The sequence below is a fragment of the Pan paniscus genome, chromosome 10 (assembly GCF_029289425.2).
Source record: "Pan paniscus chromosome 10, NHGRI_mPanPan1-v2.0_pri, whole genome shotgun sequence".
NCBI classification, from domain to species: Eukaryota; Metazoa; Chordata; class Mammalia; order Primates; family Hominidae; genus Pan; species Pan paniscus.
Genome location: NC_073259.2, coordinates 28,892,335 through 28,916,969, shown reverse-complemented (window position 1 = coordinate 28,916,969; position 24,635 = coordinate 28,892,335). Strand labels below are relative to the sequence as shown.

The following is a 24,635-nucleotide window of genomic DNA, read 5'->3' as shown; positions in this document are numbered from 1 at the left end:
TGTTCAGTATCCTTTGGAGCATTTGAGTAATGCTTAAGTTTTTTTAACATGTCTAAATATTTTTATATCACTAATTTTATTGCAAAAATTCCATTAGGAAAGTAATATTGTAACATTTGAACACTTCAGAAAACAGAGAAAGATGGGATGAGTGATAGGGACCTTGATTCCAAATATCTTAAAATAAACCTCATTGTGTTCTTCCTGTAGCCTTCCTTCCCTGCAGGCTGTAAAAGAGTAGTCTCTGTTCACTGTCTTCTTCACTATGCTTTCCAATCTAATACTCATTGTTGAAATCTGCAGTGTCTCTCAGGTCTTACTTAACTTGTCCTTTCTGTAGATTATGTGACTGCTGTCTGTCCTCCATCCTTAAGCAATTTTCTCCTTTTTCAGACTCTGTCCTGATTCCCTTGTCCTCTTCCTATTTCTGGAAATGCTCTTTTCTTTTCCTCTACTGAGTCTTATTCTTTTGCTTAACATTTAAATACCTGCCTGGTTCTCCTCTCCGTTTATATTCATCCCTCCTACATATCCTTATCCAGGACCTTACTGTCTTTTATGTTGTGATGACTTTCCAATCTGCATCTTGAGCTTGGCTCTCATTTCTGAGCCCACATATTCCTTTGTCTCCTAGATCCACAAGAAACTGATTTTGTTATTTTCTCTGTAAAAATGTATCTCTAGCATGATTCGGCTAGTCACACAAGCTGGAAACCTAGTAATAATGTGATCCTGCCCTTCTTCACTGCCCTGCATGTAACGCAGTCACCAAAATCAGTAAACTTTGCTCTCTTGATTGCTCTATAAACTCTCCCCTGCTTCCCAGTCCCATTAAAGCTTCATTATTTCTGTTCCAGTACAGTCTCTCATCTGATATATACGTTTCCATGTTCCCTCTTATCCCGAATCCCTCCAGTCTGCTTTCAGAACCATTTTTCTAAAATACAAATTTGATCATGTTACTAGGCTGCTTAAAAGCCTTCAGGTGGCCCCCAATCATCATTTTATCTAGAATGCCCCTGGCAGCAGTGCCACCACCATTTACAACTACTGGGTTCCTGGACAGCTAGATGAGAAAGCAGGATAACTGGTAACCAAAATAAAGTTAATTTTTGAATAGTATATTGTATTTAAATTTTATTTGCATTTTTATCTGCATGAATTTTTAGAGTCTATAGGTTTATGCTAATTTCATGTATATTGTAAATTCCCTACTTTTCAAGACACATATATATAATTTTTTTTTTTTTTTGAGACAGAGTCTCACTCTGTCGCCCAGGCTGGAATGCAGTGACACAATCTTGGCTCACTGCAACTGCCACCTCCAAGGTTCAAGTGATTCTCCCACCTCAGCCTCCAGGGTAGCTGGGACTAGAGGCATGCACCACCATGCCCGGCTAATTTCTGTATTTTTAGTAAAGATGGGTTTCACCATGTTGCCCAGGCTGGTCTCGAACTCCTGACCTTAGGTGATCCACCCGCCTCAGCCTCCCAAAGTGCTGGGATTAGAGGTGTGAGCCACCATGCCCAGCCAAGATAAATATTTTAAATATCATTTTTATTTCAGGTACCTCTTAATAAAGCTGAATGAAGCATGGGAGAATGTTTGCCAAAACTAATGATTTTCTTTTTGTCATGTTTACTCTTTGTCTGGACTGAACTAGTTTGCTTCTTGAGACTATTGTTGGTTTGAAGTAATGAAATCATGTCATCAGCATATGGGGGACACATCCTTATATTTGCAATGGCAGGAGGGAAGAAATACAGAAATTCTCAAACAATACAAAGCAAATATAAACTTGAAAAGTGGTCTAAGAAATTCCTTTCCACTTAAGTAGGCAATGAAGAGACCATTCTGACCTACCAATTCTAACTCAGATGCCATTGCAGATGTCATAAAAGTTTGTGTTAATCTCATACAGCTAACCCATAATCCATTTTTAGCCACAGAGTTAAATCTGAGCCAGTTAAAGCGGCTAAAACTTACACTGATTTTGATATTTTTAATCAAGATTTTTAAAATGTAATTGCAGTTAGTAGAAAAATTATGATGCGTCAAATTTGTTGCTTCTTCAAATGAAATATTAGATGAAGAGACTAAAGTCTGCAGTTTATTAAAAAAAAATCTTGCCTTCTTATTCAAGATGATAAACTGAGCATACATGTTTGTTTCCCCTCTCTCCCAAGAGATATCTTTAAAATGAGAGTAAGAAAAAGAAGAGGAAGAGTAGGAGGAGTAAAAGTAGAAGAAATCCATTGCAAAGAGAATTGGAGTGGGGTAGGGAGCCTTTAGAAAAGGAAGCTCAAAGTTTTCCCAAGAAAAAAAAATGGGTGGAAATGCATTAATGGGTGTGACCAATTAAAGAAAGTTGCAGCCCAAAATATGTACAAGAGTTGTTGCCGATGCCCAGCAGAATTACAAAAAGGCTCAGAACTCAGAATTGACAAGAGCAAAATGGGGACCTGACAACGAGGTGCTTAACTGAAAGTCTAAATAACAACTAGACTAGTTTTACATTTTCCTTATCTTCATATTTAGAATGACAGATCATTAGTTACCCACAAGAAAACAAGCCTGGAAGACTGCTCTCTTAAGATATTAAACAGCCTGTCTGGGATAATTGGGGTTGCTATTGAGGTGTTGATATTCCAGAGTAAACCATTCCCCCATTGAGGTATTCAGGGAACGCCAGGATGAAGCCTTGTCCATCAGCAACTGATGACAGCAGTCCTGGAGTTCCCAGGCAGCTTTTATATTCAGAGGAAAGGCTTGCTAAGGATACAAACCCATACTACATCTAATGGCAGAGAAAACCTCCATCAGATGTGTAGGATAACTGACCTTGGCCTCCATGTTTAAATAGGAACTGTTGATCAAAGATCCCCAAAGACAGATGAAGGAAACTAAGAGCTTGAAATTTAAAAATCAAGATAAGGAGAACAATTTCCCAGAAGGAGCAGAGATATTTTAGGGAATCATAGAAAAACTAAAATAAAACAACTCTCTAGTTAATATTTTCAGAAATACTTGAAAAGATACTTTGTTTATAAAATAAGATGATACTGTTACCAAGAAAGCCAGAGGTAAGAATAATGTGAAAAAATAAGTTGCCAAAAAAATACCTACAATGCAATGTCATTTATATAAAATTCTGAACATTTAAAATGGTATATTTTGTTTCTGGATATAGACATGTGTATAAGATTAATCAAAATAACTGTCGGAATGGTAGGTGAGTAATTGTCTTTGGAGTACTAGGAGGCGTAAGAGTAGGGAACAAGGTTAGAGGCAGATCTGCTGTAATCGTTAGAGAAAGAGGGGGAGAAAGAAACCTGAAGCCAATATAGAAAACAAGGTAGTATCTGTGAAACCTGGGCACTGAACATCTGTTAAATTGTGGATACCTAGTCCATTATTTGTATACTTTTGCATATGCTTGAAATGTTTGTCATTAAAAACTCAAAAAGTAAAATTTTGAATACAGAAGTTTGTACAGTTGTGTAATAAAGTCATAATCCAAACAAAAATAAAAAGAAGTGTGGCATGCCTTTTAACAAGTGTTGCTGTATAAAAAATGGAAAATCAATTTGATTTTCGGTCTCCTAGGATTACTTGTTGCAGTAAGGATTTGGCAGAATAACACAAATAATGTTTATTAGTTTTCAGCTCTTAGAATCTATAGAAAAGCACAGAAGACTTAATTATGGTTGGTCATTGGAGTGGGGCAAAGGATAGGTGGAGGGAAGATGAGGGTGCTAAGGCTGTCTTACAGAGTGGGGAGCTGAATGGTATTATCTTAAGCTACTAAATATCTACTTAAGCTAGATATTCATGCATTCGATTTTTCATTTATGAGATAGTTTTTTTGGAACACCTTTTATGTAGCAGGCACTTTTTTAGTTTGTTGCCAGTACAGTGGTAAATGAAACAAACTCCCTGCTTTTATTTTTACTTACATTCTAGTTCAAGAGGCAGACATTACCCAATGAGGTTTTAAAGAAATTAAAAATAACCTGAGTATTAAAAGATTGGAAAGGGGAATGGAGGGGAGATTATGTAGGTATGAGTACTAAATCTTAATCTTTCATAAGAAGAAATGAATTTATAATGTCTAAAACAGCACTGTGCAAGGATGGAAATGTTCTATGTCTGTGGAAATCTTGGTGGAAATGTTCTATATGTATATCTGTGCTGTCTAATATGGTCGCCATTAGCTACTTGTAACTGCTGAGAACTTGAAATGTGGCTAGTGTGACTGAGAAACTGTAATTTTATTTAATTTTAATTAATTCAAATTTAAACAATGACATGATTGATAACTACTGTATTGGACAGCACAGGTTTAAAATGAAATAATCAAGAGACAGCAGCATAAGCACATTTTTAAAGAAACAGAAAATCTATTTATCATGGTTTCCTGTGGGTATGGAAGAATTGACAGGGAATGTCTCATTATGAGCCATCTTGTTTGATTTTCTACCACATGCCCATGTTTGGTTGATTGCCACTTAAATTTTTGGAAGACTATATTGCAACCAAATGGGTCTTTGAAGGGGATTAAAGAATCATTTTTTAAATGAGATAGACTTTATACCTGAAGCATCAGTTAAGTGAATATTTTATTTTATTTTTTGAGACGGAGTCTTGCTCTGTCGCCCAGGCTGGAGTGCAGTGGTGCGATCTCGGCTCACTGCAAGCTCCACTTCCTGGGTTCATGCCATTCTCCTGCCTCAGCCTCCCGAGTAGCTGGGACTACAGGCAGCCCCCACCACGCCTGGCTAATTTTTTTGTATTTTTTTTTTTTTGTAGAGGCGGGGTTTCATTGTATTAGCCAGGATGGTCTTGATCTCCTGACCTCATGATCCATCCCCCCAGAGTGAATATTAAATAATTTGGCAAGAGTCAGGACTCTAAGTTTCAAACAATTCTTGTTAGCAGGGGGACTACATAGAGAGTTGGATTATTTATTTTGAATTAGGTAATAAGGTAAATTATGGTCAGTGAGGTTAGCAGATTCCAGCTACAAATAATCTGAATACTACAAATTTTGAAATATGGCCTTGGAATTAGAGAGCTGTGAGGACTGATACACACACAAATAAAGACCTGTACCTCCAGCTTGTCTCACCAAAACTGTGCTAAAATATGTATCATCATTATTGACCCATCACCCAAACCCAGTGGGATTCATTGCGTTCAAACTTACTTTACATTTGAAAATAACAAAACGTGAAATTACCTTTCAATTCAATAAGTTCTCATTCATGAGTAGTTTCTGCTGGGTTCTGTTGATGAGTCATGTAGCTGACTAGCAAGGTTTCTAATTTTTATTCTAGGGTGGGGAAGGATTAGGGGAAGTGGAAGCTGTATAGCAATTCTTGTTAAATTAAGAATAGGACAATGAGGGCCACATTTTCTAGATATGGTACAGATATAATTGGCTTCAACTTGTTTACACTCTGTTGCTAACTTTAACAACATGTTTCACAGATTTTTTTAAAGAAGGTGGAATTGATTGGGATGGAGAGCTAAGAAAGTTTTACGTATGAGGCAGTTGGCATGAAACATTTAGAATTTGTCAACAGAATACTACTTGTGGAGAGCTATGCCATTATTCAATTATGGGCTCAAGTAGACTTGAAACAGATTTATTAAGCTACATTATGGGTTGGAGGGGGAATGATTATTTATGCTGCAATCTAAAAAAAAAATCCATTCTAGTGTAGATGATATAGCAAGCACCAAAGACGCTACAACAACTAATCTGGATCACTTTCTCTTATATTTGAGATGAAAATGAGCATATTCTGGAGTTGCTTCACATGACATGAGTAGTATGACGTTATATCTGCAGATGAATGTGGCCTGATGGGTGAATAAAATTGAGGCAGAACTGCCATATTTCAACTTGCCTGCTTCAGTTGTACTACATATATTTATTTGCTATCTGGAGATGGGAATTCTTTGAAGGGTGAAACTATTTATTGAAAATAAGGCATCCTTGATAATAATAGGCTAATATCTAAAAAGTACAGTTTATATTCTTTGAAATGAAATGATAATAGGCCTAATCCAATCTCATCAAATAGAAACTAAGGGATGTATTGGGAGTGGGGTGAACCGACTCTGTTTTTACAGGTTTTCACATGACTTTTCTTTTAAAAAGTGCATGGAATGCATCCAAAACAAATAATGTTTTGTTAGAAGACCAAAAGGAAAATCCTAGAGAAAGGAGGATGGATGATCTTTCTTTAATGTCAAAACTGACATAAACACACTCTCCTTCCCCCACCCTTTTACTCAAGATAATTTTCTCAACAAGACGCAGATTGCTTCAGTCTCTGCCTATCACCCTTTGAAGCACTTTCCTTATTATTAGGAGTTGGGGCAAGGTTTCCTTTGAGGATTTTTACAGCAGTGAAGAGTTCCTTCTTTAAATACTTTCACATGATGAGGGAATTCCGCTTTCAAAGTGCTGTCATCACTGTGGCTTCTCTGCCATAAGGCAGTTTATTACTGGGGGAAGGTCCTTCTTAGTTTGATTGTCATTAAGTACTTACCTTTCTGATGCACTCTTTGTATAGAATGTCACTTTTTCTGAGAATTCTAGCAAAGCAACTCAGCATTCTCCTTTGTTAACCTTATTGGCCAAAGTTAGCCATGATTCTCTTTTGAAATGCGTTCCACCACAGTGAGTTACAGTCTCCAGCGTGGTTTTTCGTGTCCATCTCCACTAATCAGGATTTGGGTTGACATATTGAATATTCCATTTTGAAAACTGCCATCTCTTCTACAGAGCAAAGGGACATTGTGAGTTTTGAAATATCTTTATTTATTTTTATTTTTATTTTTGACTGTCTCTTCTAATGTTTAAATAATGCCATGGTAAACAACAAACTATTCAAGCATCAACAGTTTCCCAGAAACACTGAAATCTTTTGAGACCTGCACTCTGTTTCAACCTCCCTCATCCTGGTCTATTCTTCAATATAGTTTTCTGGAAAATCCTGTGCATATCTAATTCAGGTAGAAAAAAATTGAGGAAGAAAGTGGAACATAAGAAGAGAGTCCTAAAGTCAGAATATTCATATCCTAGTTTTGGCTTTGCTACTTACTGCCTGTGTAACCTTGGCAAGTAACTTATCCTTCTGTTCCCTCCCACCCCCAAAACCCTGTAAAATGAGTGAACTCTATGAACTTCATGTTTCTCCTCTCCTAAATACAAAGAAGTAAACCTTTCCCCCACATAAAGAGGCGTAATCACAGTGATTGAGCCATGTTGGACAGTGCAGTGAGAAACTAGCATTGATATTTCCTAAATTAGTCTGTAAGGAGTATGATTTTATTCTCTCTGTTTCTTGTGGAACTCTCTGATGTGCTGTAATTGTTTATCTCATTTGCTTATTTAAGGCTAACTGGAAATCAGTTTAAGAAACATTTGAGTTGTGCCTTTGTACTGAACACTGTGTTAGGCAATGAGAATACTCAGGTCAATGAATTTAGACTCTGCCTTCAAGGTGTTCACTAACTAGTAAGGGAGGAAAGCATGAAAATAAATTACAAATCCAGGGTGATGCCTAGAACAAGATAAATAAATATAAGATGCAATGTAGCATAAAGGAAAAATATATACATGTGTATATCTATTTCTCCATACCTATTTTGAATTCTAGAAATAGGACTATGTGGTGCTGGGGTAAGGTAGCTTTATGGTAAATTTAATACAACAACGAAACTCCTAAACCTTTTTACTACTAAATCAAGTGTGTCCCTCCCACAATATCAGTTGCCTTAAATTGCAATTAAATGAGTTATGCCCTTGAAGGTTAAAAAGGAAAATACAGAATGTTTTCTTTCTTTTCATAGATAAATGACTTTATTTTTCAATGTCCTCAAATATCACCATTAAACCTGTTTTCACTAGCAATTGGCACTTCTATTATTAACAAAGAAGAACCCCTAAATGTGTCAAGTAACCATTGTACACCAAATATTATAGCCTAGAATATATTCAAATTCTCTTTAGAATTTAGAAAATGGGAAGAAATTCATTTTCTTAAGAATGCTAGTATGTCTCAGCATAATTAATTTTTGTGAAAGGTTATAGTCTGGAAGTTTAAGGTTTTCCTGGTGCTTTGTAGCAATTTTGAGCTCAAATCAAGGAATTAGAAAGTGTTAACACTCTTGGTGTTAAATCTAGCACTGACTATCAATACTATACTCTTGCATTGTGGAGGATGAGGGAGCTTGGGGGATTTGGCCTAATCTGTTTTGTTTGAAACTAAAAATCATGTTGTTGAAGTTTGCATTCTGTTTTCTTTCAATAGGTGTATTAACACAAAGCACCAGGTTCTTAACTGGCTTCTTCCTTTCTGCAGAAGTAAATGTGACTTGTGAAAAAGAAAAAAAAATTGCACCAGCACTTCAGCAACATCGCCCCTCTTTCATCATTTTGGGGATTCAGGCTTCAGCTCAGTAACTCCAGACATATTTTGGGGAAACATAAAAACATGCCCATAAGTACTGAACATAAAACCTGACTGTACACTCAAAACATTTGTACAATCCTATGATCCATTTACCATCAAGTTTCTTAAACTGTGCATATATTTTTAAAATCACTAGAATAAATAAAAATTGGAACTAGATGCTCTTTGAGATAAGGTGCTGCCCAGAGATGTCTGAGGACTGATGCTCTATGAGTCTCCTATGAAGTGAACAAGCTTCTTGCCCATAAAAATAGACAGATGCTATGATTTCCAGATAACCCTTTTTCCAGGAAATTAGATGAGGATGGTGACAACAGGATAGTCGTTTTTTTAAACAAAATTTTAACTATCCAAACTAGGTACTGAAAAATCTTGCTTTCTAAGGAGGCATGGAATAGTTGAAAAGTTAGCAGCCAGACCAATTGATTGTGTTTTGGAAAACATCGTAATGGAAGATTCATAGTGCTTCAGGGCCATGCTGAGTGACTCTGAAGACAAGAGAAAGAGTGGTGAGAGAGAGCCTTCTAAGTTCAAGGATACTCTAGAAAACTATTGGATGGTCTAAGAATGTCTCATGAAGCACCAAACCCTAATGCAACTGTAATCTGAATATGAGGAAAGGGTTAAAAAATAACTGTACTCTTGCAAAATATATTTTCCTTCAGCTTTTGACCTTTCTTTTTTCAGGTTGAAAAGTTAAACATACACTAAGGATTTTCATTATTTGCTTAGTATTTCTTTAAAATGCATTCTAACCCAAGGCTGTGTATCTCTCCTCTCTGCTTTGATTCTTGTGCCTGCTGTGCCCCAGGTTGGCCTTCATTCCACGATGTGATCAATTCTGAGGCAATCACATTCACAGATGACTTTTCCTACGGGATGCACAGGGTGGAAACAAGCTGCTTTCAGGTGAGTTCATCCTTTCTGAAAACCCAATACATTGCTTTCAGGACTCCTGGTTGTGCTAAATATAGCAACTAAGGCCAAGCGACTGGTCACAAGAAGGACAGACAAGCATGACGAAGTTTATATGAAGTCCGATGGATGCCTATGTTCAGGTGTTTAACAAGTCTAGTGGAATGTTAAGGTCTGCATGATAGCTCAAGCCTGTAATCCCATACTTCAAGAGGGCCAAGTGGGGAGGATCACTTGAGGCCAGGAGTTCAAGACGAGTCCGGGCAACCTAGTGAGACCTTGTCTCTACAGAAAATATTTTAAAACTTAGCAGGGCATGGTAGCATATGCCTGTAGTTCTAGCTACTCAGGGGGCTGAAGCAGGAGAATCACTGGAGCCCAGGAGGTCGAGGCTGCAGTGAGCTGTGATCATGCCACTGTACTCTAGCCTGGGCGACATAGCAAGACCCTGTCTCATAAATAAATAAATAAATAAATAAATAAATAAATAAATAAATAAATGAATAAATAAAATGTCAGTTATTGGCTTCACCACTATTAAACAAAATCATTGGTAGGAAAAATATCATCTTCAATTGGCTCAGTAAATTGAAGAGTGGGCTGTTCTTGGGGCATATGAAGATTTCATTATTTGGCTTTGAATAACCTGATATTTTGATAATCTCCCTCTCCTTGCAGTTCTGTGTACCCACTGTTCAGTCAGAATGCCTCTAATGGCAGTGATCCAAACACAATCAAGGAAGACCTCAGAAATGGCTTTTCTTAGGTGGGTGTGAGGAAGGTGGTTGAAGAGAGGCTGTAGGAAGTGAAAGTTCAGTGGTAGGTTGGCTACATGAGATAAGGTAATTCCTTTTCTGCTTCTCCTGATATACAGACATCCTCATTTCCAAGAATTTCCTAATTAGTTCTGTCCATCTGCTTTAACCAAATTAATGCTGGCTCTAAGAAAGCAAATGAGCATGTGTTGAGGAGGAGGCAAAAATGGTTAATCTGACACCCACAATCGAGAGACTTGAACTTGTGGGTATTTTGTGCTTAAACACAGAGACATAGAATCTCCATCTACATGGAATAAGAGCAGCTGCATATTCTATGGAAGGCAATCTTGTTCTTTCAACCTGCTTTAAATAAGTGAAATGTAAAGTCTGCAATATTGTGGCATTGAAAGTTATTGACACCACAGGGTATTTTGTTGGGGAATCTGTTGGACATATCAGAGGTACAGGAGCATGATCAGGCAGCTGTAATAGCAAAGTGATTGCCATGTGGGCCTCCCTCAGCATTCTTTACCTGCCCTTTATCCATTTTTCTTTAACCCCCTCCACCAGGCACAAAATGTTTAGGGAGTAGGTGGCATATTTACTACCAAGTAGGGAGGGAGGTTAGTTTGAACCTAACCATCTGATGAATTTTTGTTTTTATTAAAAAAAAAAAAAAAAAAGACTGGCAAGTCTCCTGTCCTTCAAGTGTGAGGACTACTCTCTCTCTTGAAAATTAGACTTCATATTTTATCTGAATCACATTTTCAGCTCACTCTTGTTTCTCAGAGTGGAGTCTCTGATGGTGATAGTGGAACTTTCTGGTGCTGGGTTTCACCCACAGAGGGTCTAATGTAATTGGACAGGTTTAGTGTGGGGAGCAGCATTTTTAAAAGCTCCTCTGGTTAGTGCTCACAATAACCTTCTGAGGTAGGTCCTTTTTTTTCTCTGTTATTTTACAGTTGAGGAAACTGAGGCACAAAGAGAGCAATTAAACTTGGGTCAGCTTATGTGGATTTAAGTGGCAGAGCTGAGACTTGAATTGGGGTACTCTCCAGAGCTCTTTATGGTGCCCAGATAGATAGACAGGTTGAAAAGAGTCATTAAAATTTAAAAATCTCATGATTTTCCAGCAGTTGGCTTAATGCGATATAGTTTGGGTTTTTTTTTGTTTTTGAAATGGGCTCTTACTCTGTCGCCAAGGCTGGAGTGCGGTGGCATGATCTTGGCTCACGGCAACCTCCACCCGCCGAGCTCAAGCAATCCTCTCACCTCAACCTCCCAAGTAGCTGGGACCATAGGTACACACCACCACATCCAGATAATTTTTTGTATTTTTGGTAGAGATGGGGTTTCACCATGTTGCCCCACTGGTCTTGAACTCCCGAGCTCAAGTGATCCACCTGCCTCAGCCTCCTAAAGTGCTGGGATTACAGGCATGAGCCACCGTGCCCAGCCTGCAATTTAGTTTTAAATTCAATTAAATTTGATTGATGATTTTATAACTGTCACAAAAAGGTAAACTATAAGTAGGATGGCTTACATTAATTTGTAACTTAGGTACACAGTATTTAGTAAACCTCTTTTAAGACTAATCGTTGTTTCTTTTATTTTCTTTTTCAAGCTACAAATGCTGTTACATGATCGTTTTAACTCATTTTCACTCAGAACCCATTTTCAAACATTGAATCTTATGAAAACTAAATTTAAAAGGCACAGAAAGGTGAAGCATAAGATATTAACATTCCTTAAGATATTAACTTTCCTTATGGCCCTACTTTCTAACCTCTTTGTGACAAATTCTTATAATTCACTGTTGGAATAAGCTTCTTTCTTTCTCTGTGCCAGTCACATAGATAACATCAGTAGTAGTCTAGGAAAGATCATTATGAAGATGTCCTACAGTGACCAAAGAGAAATGAAACCCACAAACAATGCCAAAATTAGGCAACATTCCTAAAAGAAGTCAGGCTAAACCAAGCATAGCTGTTGGCCCCTCAGTTAAAGCCCAAGGTGACTGTTCCTGTTCTTTCCTAACAGTTGTGTGATGAACCAACACTGACCTGCTCCCTTTTGGCTTCTTTTTCCACAGCCTTCACTTCTCATATTTAGAAAGTGTTTGACTCTTTCTTAAATAGAACTCTTAAACTTAAAGAAAAGAGGGAGAGGAATTTGTTCCGCTAAGGCATGTATGAAAATACACGCTTTGGAGTAAAGTAAGTTCTATGCAGGAGAGAATGAGGTTCCAGCACTAACGAATGGTATGTGTGCCACACCCTTGCCCTTGTGGATGGAGGAGGGGGTGTCTGCCACCTAAGCACAAAAACAGCGTACTGAATTCAAGTGGACTGGGTATCTTTCATTTCAATTTCTCTGTCTTTTATTTGTGTGTTCCATTCACATTTATTTTCCTTTTGTTTTATAATTTTCTTTCTTTTTTTAAAATTTTCCTTTTTCTCAGGCATCTTTTTTTACCTTGACTTGATAAAATAAAAGATTTAGTAGTTCCCATGCTAGAGCAGTCACTTGTATTTTACTTCCTAGTTTCTCATTTTTAGCACTATTTTTTCATTATCTGTTTATCTTCTTTTACCTTACAGTTTTTCAGTTCATGTAGTCTCTTCTTCTGCTCAGAACTTCTCCCGTTTATTTTATTTTATTTTATTATTTTTTATTATGCTTTAAGTTCTGGGATACATGTGCAGAACGTGCAGGTTTGTTACATAGGTATACACGTGCCATGGTGGTTTGCTGCACCCATCAACCCATCATCTGCATTAGGTATTTCTCCTAATGCTATCCCTCCCCTAGCCCCCAATCCCCTGATAGGCCCTGGTGTGTGATGTTCCCCTCCCTGTGTCCATGTGTTCTCATTGTTCAACTCCCACTTATGAGTGAGAATGTGGTGTTTGGTTTTCTGTTCCTGTGTTAGTTTGCTGAGAATGATGGTTTCCAGCTTCATCCATGTCCCTGCAAAGGACATGAACTCATCCTTTTTTATGGCTGCATAGTATTCCATGGTGTAATTGACAAATGGAATCTAATTAAACTAAAGAGCTTTTGCACAACAAAAGAAACTATCATCAGACTAAACAGGCAACCTACAGAATGAGAGAAAATTTTTGCAATCTATCCATCTGACAAATGGCTAATATCCAGAATCTACAAAGAAATTAAACAAATTTACAAGAAAAAAAAAACAAACCCATCAAAAAGTGGGTGAAGGATATGAACAGACACTTCTCAAAAGAAGACATTTATGCAGCCAACTTCTCCCATTTTTTAAGAGTTTTATTTTATTATTATTATTATTATTTTGCTGGTGAGATAATGTGGGAAACTACTCTGGTTTGCTCTCTTTCTAAAATTCTTGTTGTATTCTTAATTTACGTGGCTTGTCTTTTCTCTGGACTGAATTGCCTCAATATGGTTTGTGTTATAAAAAATCTATTAGATGCTTTTAGTGTGTTGTAGACATTTTCAGTCGGATGTGTTATGTGGTGTATTTCTTTCCTTTTGGTAAAGATGGAATATCTAAATACGAAGAACCTTTAACTGCCAACTTCTACAAATGAACTGAGCCTTCATGGACAAAACCTGAATCAACTCAGCCTGATCAGCAGTTTGGCAATATGGCAATATTTCATTGTTCTTTTGGTTCCTACCTAATTCTCACTTCAGTGCTTAGGATCCTTTTTTAAAAAAAATTGTGGTAGGGATGACACCATGCATGCAGTGAATTAGGCCTCATATTTGCATAGGAATTGTAGACTCGTTGGGAGCCAATAGCCTACCACCTCTTTACAGTACATTGTAAAGAGGTTTGTCCATGTGTCCAGTGACTTCTCAGATAATGTTTTTAGTAAAGATTTACTGAGAGAGTTCAGATTGGTTCAGTCCTATCACCACTTTTTCTAGAAGTCTTGCAGTGAGGTTCTTCTAAAAGAATTGTTGTGTAGGAAACAGCACACTGCCTAATCTTTGCATTGACAGCACTGAAAACAAGCAAGGGTCGGAGAGATTCTTCACTGTCTTCATTATAATTGTTGCTTATGGGTACCCTGTTATATTCTGATTTCTGTTGCAATTTTATTTGTTCTCTTTTGCTATTCCACCTACTGAATTGAGGAATTACATTTCAGTTATCTCTTCCAAAGAGGATCTTCATCTTAAATTTACTCGCTTTGGTGGGCACATGTATTTTCCCTCCAGCTGCAGCCATCTTGTAACAATTTTCAGCTATAAAGAATTTTCCTTGATTTAATTTATATTTTCAACTAGTGATAAAATACATTGCTTCTATTCCAGTTTCACTGACTACTATGAATAATTATTCGACAGCCTCTCCCTAATCCTCCAACCCCAGCCTGTTAAGCAACGCTTTGTCAGGAGTTTAAATTCAGTGCAAAGAGGTAAGATTTCCACAGTTTAACCTGCAGTTCAGTGAAGTAAGTTCCTTCTAGAATACTTGGGGAATTCTTCCTTCTTCAGATCAAAATCCTCCAGCTGGAGCAAATGGGAGACTAATAAATCACTTAACTTTTTGTAATATTTTTTAAGGAAACCATCAGATCTCTGAATTTACCCACGTTGGAGTCTATTTATGAGTGCTGCTATTACTGCTTGAGTCTATGGTATAGTCCCTTAAGTTTGTTTAAGATCATTATTAATTTGTTCTAAGTCAGCCAAATCAACAGAAAGGTAAATATGCACCAATAGAAAGTATTTTTCAAAAGTTAAGCAGTTTTTGGTAAAAACCCCAAACCTTATTAATCTTCTACAGATGACAACTCACATATTGCTGATGATTAAAGATACACATGTGTTACAATAGGGCTTCAGACTCACAGCCCATCTCTCTTTTTCTTGATCTTTCAGTAAAATCATAATGCTAAACTGGTGACTTCACAGTCATTTCCTTGGCAAAAGATTAATATCACAAGCACAGAGGAAAAAAAGCCCCCACTTACACACAAGTGTCTTCAATAACAGTGGGAGAAAACAGAATACTACTGGCAAAGTAAATTGCTTTTCTTCTTAAAACTTTTCCCATCCTGCCCCATGTGTCCAAGTGTAAAAGCCCTGCTTTGAAAATGCTTCATTTCATAGATCAAACACTTAAGAGAAAATGACAATAATAAAGCCCAAACATCCTAGGAATAGCTAGGAGAAAAACCTCTAAGACAGTGGGAAATACATCAGTGCAGAAAAATGTAACTGTGTTGAATACACTATTTGTGTTTCTTATGTATACAATTGAGAACTGCAGTCAGATTTTAAGGAATTATGTTAAATTTGATGCCCAAACACTTATTTTAGGGGGTCCTTTCCCTTGGTTCTCTGCAGGTTCTTTAGCTGCTAGCTTTTCTGAGTGGGAGGCTTAGGTAATAAAGGATTCTTGTGAGAATTCAAACTTTTTCTTTTGAACAATCATCTGATGCTCTTCAGAATGAAGACCAGTATATTCAGGTACATTTACCTGTGAAATAAAGAAACACATAACCATTAAAAACAACATTCAAAATGCACACTAAAGATTCTATCCTGAAATAAATCATTAACAGCAGGTCTCAGAGATTTCTTCATCGAGCAACCAGTTTGTTTCAGTTACAACCAGGTGTACTGAGAAACCCCAACACATTGCCAGTTGGCTGGGGCCTGGGAGGCAGAGCTTGCAGGCAGCTAAAGAAACAATGCTCCTCTGGCAACTTCCATTTATCCTCCCAGCTTTCCCAAGGCTAGAAGCTGCAAAGAGTGGGCTCCATGCGCATACTCTCAGGGAGGAGCCTTCAAGGCTTGTGCGCTTTTCAAAGAAACCAGGTAACAGTCCTTTCTGGGAGACTAGGTTTACCTGGGAGGAGGCTCGAATGGCACTGCGTGGTTAGGCTTCCCTCAGACAAATGGCTTTGCCGGCAGTGGGGCGGGGATGTATGTGGTGCCACAGATACAGATGAACACCTTTCTATGTTTTGAGATGATGCTCTTCCCTTAGTAATCTAAGGCTGCTATGACTCTTCCAGAACACCCTGTGGCAAGTATAATGAAGCCATAACTATCATTTTCAGGGGACTCAAACCGTTTCTGAGGATTTTTCTACCCCCATCCTCAACCCATATATTTGTTAGCAAATAGTTTTCATAGTCTTTTTCTAACTATAATTTCTCTTCCTCACTTTTTTTTTTTTTTGCCTTGGATTAGGGACACACCTAGAATCAGTGTTTTCCTTTCTATTTAACCAGAATACTAGTACCAGATTAGCAAATGAAACTACAGGTTGAAAACTCACCCAGTTCAACAGATTCAATTACTGTAATTTGGATTTTTAAAATATGATTTGGGAAATTAAGACCATATAACTCATTCTTAAACACCTTCAAATATATCCTCACTATGCTTTATTTTTGGTGTAGAATAAATAGAAATATTTTCTAAAGATGCTCAAGAGATTATTAGCAAAGGCAATATCATTTATTTTTCCCAGATAGCTGCATTCTCTCATTAAACACACACACACACACCCCTAAGGCTTTTAGGTATATGAAAACTTCATCTCTTAAATGCCAAGTGATCCAAGGGCTGGAGCTGCATCTGAGATCAGTAATTGTGCACACACACTGGTGACCGAGAGCACTGGTTCCTGTTGGACAGCACCTTGACTATTTTGGTAGGCAGAAATGGGTGTTTCCTGTGTCCGTTGGGCAAGCATATGTATTTTTACTGGTTCATCTTAGCTGTGGATGCCTAAAAATTTGGCATCAATTGTTTATAGAAAGGAAAAGCAATCTGACCTGTCAGCCTTGATATTACCTAAACCTGCATCGAATGTGGTAAAATAATACAAGATTTGTTTTTTAGGCCTGTTTCATATTTTCTAGGCAATAGATCAAATCAGTTCAGGGTTCATTTTTAGCTCTTTAATAAACTGACAGAGTTTGCTGGCAGTGAAATGAGAATGCACTTTTAACATGGAAGTGCCATACAGTCAAAGTTGCTATTTCTGCTATTTATTAATAACTAGGGAATACTTGAGAATTGAGCTTAGCATGTTCAACAGGGAAACTAAGATTCTAGTGCTTTTCATTGTAATGAGCACTTTCTCTCATTTTTCTCTCTTCATCTCCATTTGGTATCTCAGCCCCAGTCCCTTGTGAATTCATACTCTTTCCTTGAAACTTATAAGTGTTTTATACACCAAATCAGCACAGTGAGAATTAACAAATCATTGATATGCTTTTTCTCTCATACTCTTACCTAAATCTTGACTCTTCCCTCTCCTCGAAATGCCCTCCCCTAGAGATATACTTCTTCCAGGTCCTTATTCCAAAGTCACCCCAGGTAGGCCTCTTCTGACCACCCTATCTAACATTTCATATCACCTTCCTTTTTTGCTCCCTTAGCATTGCTTTCTACCTTCCATGCTTTATAGTTCACTTGTTTTCTTGTGAACTATAAAGACATTTTCTCTTAAGTGTCTGTCTCTCCCACTAGAATGTAAGCTCTATGAGGCCAGGGATTGTTGCCTGTACTCCAGAGTCTAAAACAGTGCCTGGCATATAGCAGGCACTCCATTAATAAACGAATGAATGGAAGTCATTTACCCCAGGGTTTGGTTTCTTTGTTCCATGATAAATGATGGATTTTCACAGCCTGCTTGAATATGGTGCACCAGTGTCTCCATCTCGTTTGCCCCATCCCTGATGGAAAAGGGCAGTAGATATCTAAGTGTGACATGTACCTTCATCTCCTGGAGCTGTACCCAGCATCAACGCAGTTAGTGTAGGGGTGTTCACTGAGCCAGCCTTTTTGGAGAAACTTTCTCTGGGCTGGATTTCTCTCAAACACCAACATGATGTTCCTTCTGCCTCTGTCTAGACCTTAGGTCTCTTCTTCCCCAGCTTTTTGAATAGTCAGTAAAATTGATTTTAGCTAAACAGCTTATTGCTTTTCTTTATATTAGAGTTCATTTGGATAAAGAAGCCAGCATGACACTACTTGTTGGAAGCCAGGAAAAAAACAATTGTGTGTGCTAGAGATGTTTCCTTTTGCTGCATTTGCAGCCCTGGTGACTGTGACATAAATCTATTGAGCCTTGCCATTGCTTCGCTGGGTTCCAAGAACATCCAATGCTTGTCTGATGTTAAGTTTTACTGCCCATGAAAGCAAACATCACCTCTGTCATGGCCAGTTAAACAGTATCTTTTCAGTGGACTTCTGCATATCTGAAACCCACCCATCCAAAGCCAAAAGTAATGCCGGGGGAAAGATTTTATGCTGCCATGTTTCTTACAAGGGAAGATCAAGGGTCAACTTGATTCATAAAATTACTGCGGTCATTTTTCAGCTGGCTGAGAGACTTCACAGATCAAAAAATACGTGGCTCCTAAATGATTTCTGATATGCACAATTCTAGTGTTTTTTGTTCTCAGCATGTGGCGCAAAGCCTGCCAGAAACCATCTTTGCGGCTATTGACAGGCGGATTAGAAATCATCCACGATGGTTTCCTTCATTTCTCTACAGGCTGGTCATCCATTTAAACTGCTTAATGTGAATTCCTCTCAAAGCCTGCTTTGTACATGCTTTTCCCTGACGTTTTGTTCTTCTCTTTCAGTGTGGTGCTCACCTTGGGCACATTTTTGATGATGGGCCTCGTCCAACTGGGAAAAGATACTGCATAAATTCGGCTGCCTTGTCTTTTACACCTGCGGATAGCAGTGGCACCGCCGAGGGAGGCAGTGGGGTCGCCAGCCCGGCCCAGGCAGACAAAGCGGAGCTCTAGAGTAATGGAGAGTGATGGAAACAAAGTGTACTTAATGCACAGCTTATTAAAAAAATCAAAATTGTTACCTTAATAGATATATTTTTTCAAAAACTATAAGGGCAGTTTTGTGCTATTGATATTTTTTCTTCTTTTGCTTAAACAGAAGCCCTGGCCATCCATGTATTTTGCAATTGACTAGATCAAGAACTGTTTATAGCTTTAGCAAATGGAGACAGCTTTGTGAAACTTCTTCACAAGCCACTTACACCCTTTGGCATTCTTTTCTTTGAGCACATGGCTTCTTTTGCAGTTTTTCCCCCTTTGATTCAGAAGCAGAGGGTTCATGGTCTTCAAACATGAAAATAGAGATCTCCTCTGCAGTGTAGAGACCAGAGCTGGGCAGTGCAGGGCATGGAGACCTGCAAGACACATGGCCTTGAGGCCTTTGCACAGACCCACCTAAGATAAGGATGGAGTGATGTTTTAATGAGACTGTTCAGCTTTGTGGAAAGTTTGAGCTAAGGTCATTTTTTTTTTTTCTCACTGAAAGGGTGTGAAGGTCTAAAGTCTTTCCTTATGTTAAATTGTTGCCAGATCCAAAGGGGCATACTGAGTGTTGTGGCAGAGAAGTAAACATTACCACACTGTTAGGCCTTTATTTTATTTTATTTTCCATAGAAAGCATTGGAGGCCCAGTGCAATGGCTCACGCCTGTTATCCCAGCACTTTGGGAGGCCAAGGCGGGTGGATCACGAGGTCAGGAGATGGAGACCATCCTGGCTAACATGGTGAAACCCCGTCTCTACTAAAAATACGAAAAATTAGCCAGGCGTGGTGGTGGGCACCTGTAGTCCCAGCTACTCAGGAGGCTGAGGCAGGAGAATGGCGTGAACCCGGAAGGCGGAGCTTGCAGTTAGCCGAGATCGTGCCACTGCACTCCAGCCTACATGACAATGTGACACTCCATCTCAAAAAATAATAATAATAACAATACAAAAACTAGCTGGGCATGGTGGCGCATGCATGTAGTCCCAGCTACTCCTGAGGCTCAGTCAGGAGAATCGCTTGAACTTGGGAGGCGGAGGTTGCAGTGAGCTGAGCTCATACCACTGCACTCCAGCCTGGGCAACAGAGTGAGATCCTGTCAAAAAAGAAAAGAAAAAGAAAGCAGCATTCAAATGTAAGACAACTGTAAAATATTGAGCCCCACTTGGTCTAAAATTCAAAAAGAAGAATGCCTGTCCATCGCCTTTTTATAAGTCCTTCTCTCCACACCTAAAAGCAGCTGCAGCTGGAAGGGCATAAATTCCACTGTGTAAAATAAAATATTAGGGGCAACACACTTCATCAAGGCAGCAGGAATGAGAGAGAGCAGAGAAGATCAAGGATGAAGTCTTGGGTACTGAAAAATTCAGTGCTGGGCAGAAAAACTGACAGGGCAGTACAAGTAACAAACAGAATCCAAGTGGGGTGGCCCTTGTGCACAGAGCTCCAAGTGACCTCTGGAGAGACATGGGCATTCACATGGAAAGCTAAAACGGGAGCTCAAGTTTCATACTCAACATAATCTTCTGTGTGACAAAGGACAAGCCATGTAGCCTCTCTGTGCCTATTTCTTCATGCATAAACTGGGACTCATAATATTTGTAAAATGTATTGATACTCTCAGGGCAAATTCACTATATTGCTATACAATTGAGATCAGTGTTGTAAAATTAAACTGATCTGGTTCTAATTGCCTCAAAGGCCAAAGCCCAGGCATTTGAAATGGAAAGAAGCAGAGAGGAGGCTGACTTAGCTGATTGGTATGGAAACAGTTGGGCCAAGAGCCAGAATTTCCCTTTGTAGCAACACGGCTAGTTTTACTTTGAGAAGCTCTGCTCAGCTGCTTTATAACATTAGGTCTGGCGGAATGGATGTCACTGTGCACAATAAAGTTTTCACAAGTATAAACAATGGTGATGTAAGTCAACATTGCTGTAGCCAGGTGTGAAGGTTGTATGGTGTGTGATGAATGTACATCATGTTTGTAGGTTTGGATGCTAATCTTGAATTGTAGTTTAAAAAATACGTATTTTTGTAACTCTTTGAAAGTTTATGAAGACTGACAGCTTTCCTTGTAAGCACTAAGAGAAAAAAAGAAAGAGGGACATTTGACAATTTTAAAGAAACAACAAGAAATTAGAATGAAAATCTGTGACAAACAGCGTCAGTGTGGCCATGTCCACATTCCTACATGTCTCTCTCTACAAGCACCTCTCTAAGAAGTCTGCCATCCCAGTGGACTCTTTATAGTCATGTACACTTGATTCCAGATGAGCTCTGGTCTTATCTGGATGCTCAGATAAGAGGTTTCTATCTGAGCATCCAGATGTTCCCTCAGGTTCCAAGACATTTCACCCCAGGCCCTGGGTTCACTCTGGAATTAGTAGGCTTCACGTCTCTCTAGAAATGACGTGTAAAATTTAAGACCAGACCTCAGCCATCAGCGTCCAGACCATCCTAGAAGTCTTTCCCAATCTCACAGAGAAAGCCCTAGTATTTCCAGTGACCCCAGGATTCCACGTTGGGGTGGCCAAAGAAATAGGTCTCTCAGGGCTTTGCCACAGCCTCCAGCCCATCCTTCAGAGGCACACACAGCACCTCTCGGCTGCTCCAGCTCTGTGGGATAGCCTCCCCTGGGGTCCGTGGGACGCGGGCCACAGTGTTGAGGTAGACAAGGAGGATCAGTCAGAGGCCTCTTCCCTCTCCACAGAGACTGGATTGTCATTGTTCCTTCATTTATATCGTAGGGCTTAACATTTCACTCAAAAAAAAGCCCCTCTTTTTCTAATCCTTAGTCTTTGTTTCAAGGAAAGCCAGTTTTTCTTCTACCACATTTTCCAGGATCGACTTTAAGAAAAATGCAACATCTATTGAAAAAAAGTGGGGTGTATGCATGTGGTTTAATTCCAGATTGCTTTTGGGTTTAAGTGGTATCAAATTTCAGTATATTTCTGTCTTATGTGAAAGAAATATATTACTAAAACGTCAGTGAGCAATAATGTCAGCTGTCAAGCACTAGATTTATTTTTGCAGGATATGGAGTGCAATGAACTGAGTCAATATGGCAAGGTGTATGTGATCTGTGGGAGTTATGCCATTTAACATAGGAAGTGCATGGGACTTTCCCTCTCTGCACTCCAGCTCTTACTGTACCATTAGAAGATGCAGAATTCTGTTGGTGTGCAAAAAGTATAGCCTTACATTCAAGCAGAATGGATCTGAAGAAAGCAGCAATATCTGTTACTAGAGAACATTCCCATGTGTTTAAACTCTTCACTTCTTAGATACATTTAAATTCTTAATGCAAATGACGTAGCAATTTGAAAACTTCTCCTTATTACTTGTGTTTAAAATGTCTTGCTTTAAATACAAAACAAATGGTAAAGGGGATTATCTTTCATTTAGATGGTTAAATATTATTTTTGCCTTAGATAGCTTTGTAATAATTTTTCTCCAGACAGTTCAACACTTTTGAAAAATGACATGAATTTTCATTAAAAACCCTTTTCCTATGTTTATTGTATACAAGAATTATGCAATAAAATTTCTTTATAAAAATATTTTCTTCTTTGATTCCTGAAGACTCCTTTTATTTTCAGCACAGATACATGGACTGGAGTTTGTAGCAGACTGTTCTGTTTGCCTCCTTAACCAGCTGACAAGTCTGTAGTCTATATGGAGAGCCTTTCATCTGATGCAGTCTTTGGAAGTTGGGTCTCTTACAGTAGGGTCAAGTCCAACTCTCCATACCACAGGCCCTGGGAGAGGCCTCCAGGGATCTGAAAGACTGGAGGAAAGGGAAACATTTGCAGAATTACTCAACCTTCACCTCACCTCGGCAAAATCTTCAGCAGCTTGTGTATGCTTCTTGCTTAAAATATGGATTTGGGAGTTCCACCATAAAACTCTGTGGGTAAAAATGCAGGAATGATACCACGCTGATGCCTTGGCTTCTGTTAAAAAATTTGACAGGAAACTTACACTATCATTGAGGGTTGTTCTCTATGGAAGTATATTAGGAGCTTTCCACTGCTTACAGATGATTTCACTGATAAAAGCCATCTCTACAGATAAGTTTTGGTATTGTATTATTTGTTGTTGAAATGTTGAGTTTTGTATTGTTGATTTATTTACTTTAGGAGGCAGAAGTGGGGTGATGAAGACTTTTGTTCTTCAGCCAATTCTTTAAGTCATACTCCTGGTATCTTAAAATTAACAGGCCAGCAACTTTATGTAGTATACCTTAGAGCACTGCTTTTCATAGTGTAGTCCTCAGACACTGAGGTATCAGCATCACCTGGGAACTTGCCAGAAATACAAGTTAATCAAAAGTTCTGGGCTGGGGCCTTAGCAATCTGCATTTTAGAAAGCCCTCCATGTGATTCTTGTGCTTAACCACTGCCTTGGAACTTTTAGTGAGAAAACTTCAATTAGTATTAATTTTAAAAGCATTTATATCTGACCCTCGAAAACGACTTTTTTTTTCATCAGTCCTTTTCTTTCTATAGGGGTGGGTGGATAGTTTTTCCAAAATGTCATGCCTTGTAGCTCTTCTCGTCCCTCACTGCCCATTTGTCTTGTCCAGGAGGACTAGTCTGTCCTCATTCACTAGCACCACCTTAATTCCTATTAGCATTTCTGGACTGAGCCTGGGCTGCCCAGTGGTGCTTCCCAGTGCCTTTCTAGACCACAGGATGTCCATGGCAGGGTTCATCACAGTAATTCCAAGAATTAGAGAGCAGACTTCAGTGTATAAATTTACATATCACCTTTCTCATCTCTTCTATTTTCTTATACTTCCTTTCAAAATTATCATCATTTTTTTTAACCATTTAAGATATTTCTTCAAAGGTGCCATGTACCCAAATCTTCAACTCTTTCTTTTTGTCAGAAAACTGCTGTTACCTAGATCTTAACAACAAAACGACTTTTGGAAGATACATTCGAAAAAGGTTGAATTTAAAAACTATGTTTGGGACAAGCTTACTAGCACCCCATACAGGTTTCAAACCAGAGTTCATGGTGCTTTACACAGCAGATTGAAATTTCACCATATTTTGATGATTTTTTTACCTGAAAAAGCCCTCTGCCATAGAAGAATATTCTGGCAAGAATGCTTCCCATACACTTACTCCCAAGAGGTCAGTCTTGTGGGCCAGTCTAGGAGGAATTGGCCCAAAAATGACTGTAAGCTCTGAATGAGGCAGCTCTGACACCCCTTGCCCAAAACACCTGAAAGGCTGTCCTGTGGGTGTAAAGAGCTTTTATGGAACCATCATGAAATAAAACCATGGTGACCTGAAATTTGGTAGCCAAATCAGATTCCTAGCCCACATGAGATTTTCCTAATTTTTAGTTGATTACAAAACCATACCAACTTGTCAGATTAAGAATGCCAGGGAGTTAGTTTCTTTCTTTCTTTCTCTATTTTTTTTTTTTTTTTTGGAGTCTCACTGCTCTGTTGCCCAGGCTGGAGTGCAGTGGCATGATCTCAGCTCACTGCAACCTCTGCCTCCCAGGTTGAAGCGATCCTCCCACCTCAGCCTCCTGAGTAGCTGGGATTACAGGTGGGCACCACCATACCTGGCTAATTTTTGTATTTTTAGTAGAGATGGGGTTTCACCATCTTGGCCAGGCTGGTCTTGAACCCCTGACCTCATGTAATCTA

The 24,635-nt window shown here is 38.7% G+C and overlaps 1 protein-coding gene across 3 annotated transcripts in view; it reads left to right on the top strand.

Annotated features, from left to right (window-relative positions):
* MSRB3 (methionine sulfoxide reductase B3) overlaps window positions 1-22,527 on the top strand; it is a 189,102-nt gene extending 166,575 nt beyond the window's left edge. For all 3 annotated transcript variants that reach the window (XM_057299408.2, XM_003824792.4, XM_034935506.3), the window contains 2 exons: window positions 9,302-9,399; window positions 18,773-22,527. In XM_057299408.2, the coding sequence (XP_057155391.1) occupies window positions 9,302-9,399; window positions 18,773-18,940 (266 nt within the window). In that variant the 3' untranslated portion in view covers window positions 18,941-22,527. The remainder of the gene's footprint in view (window positions 1-9,301; window positions 9,400-18,772) is intronic.
* The last annotated feature ends 2,108 nt before the right edge of the window (window positions 22,528-24,635 follow it).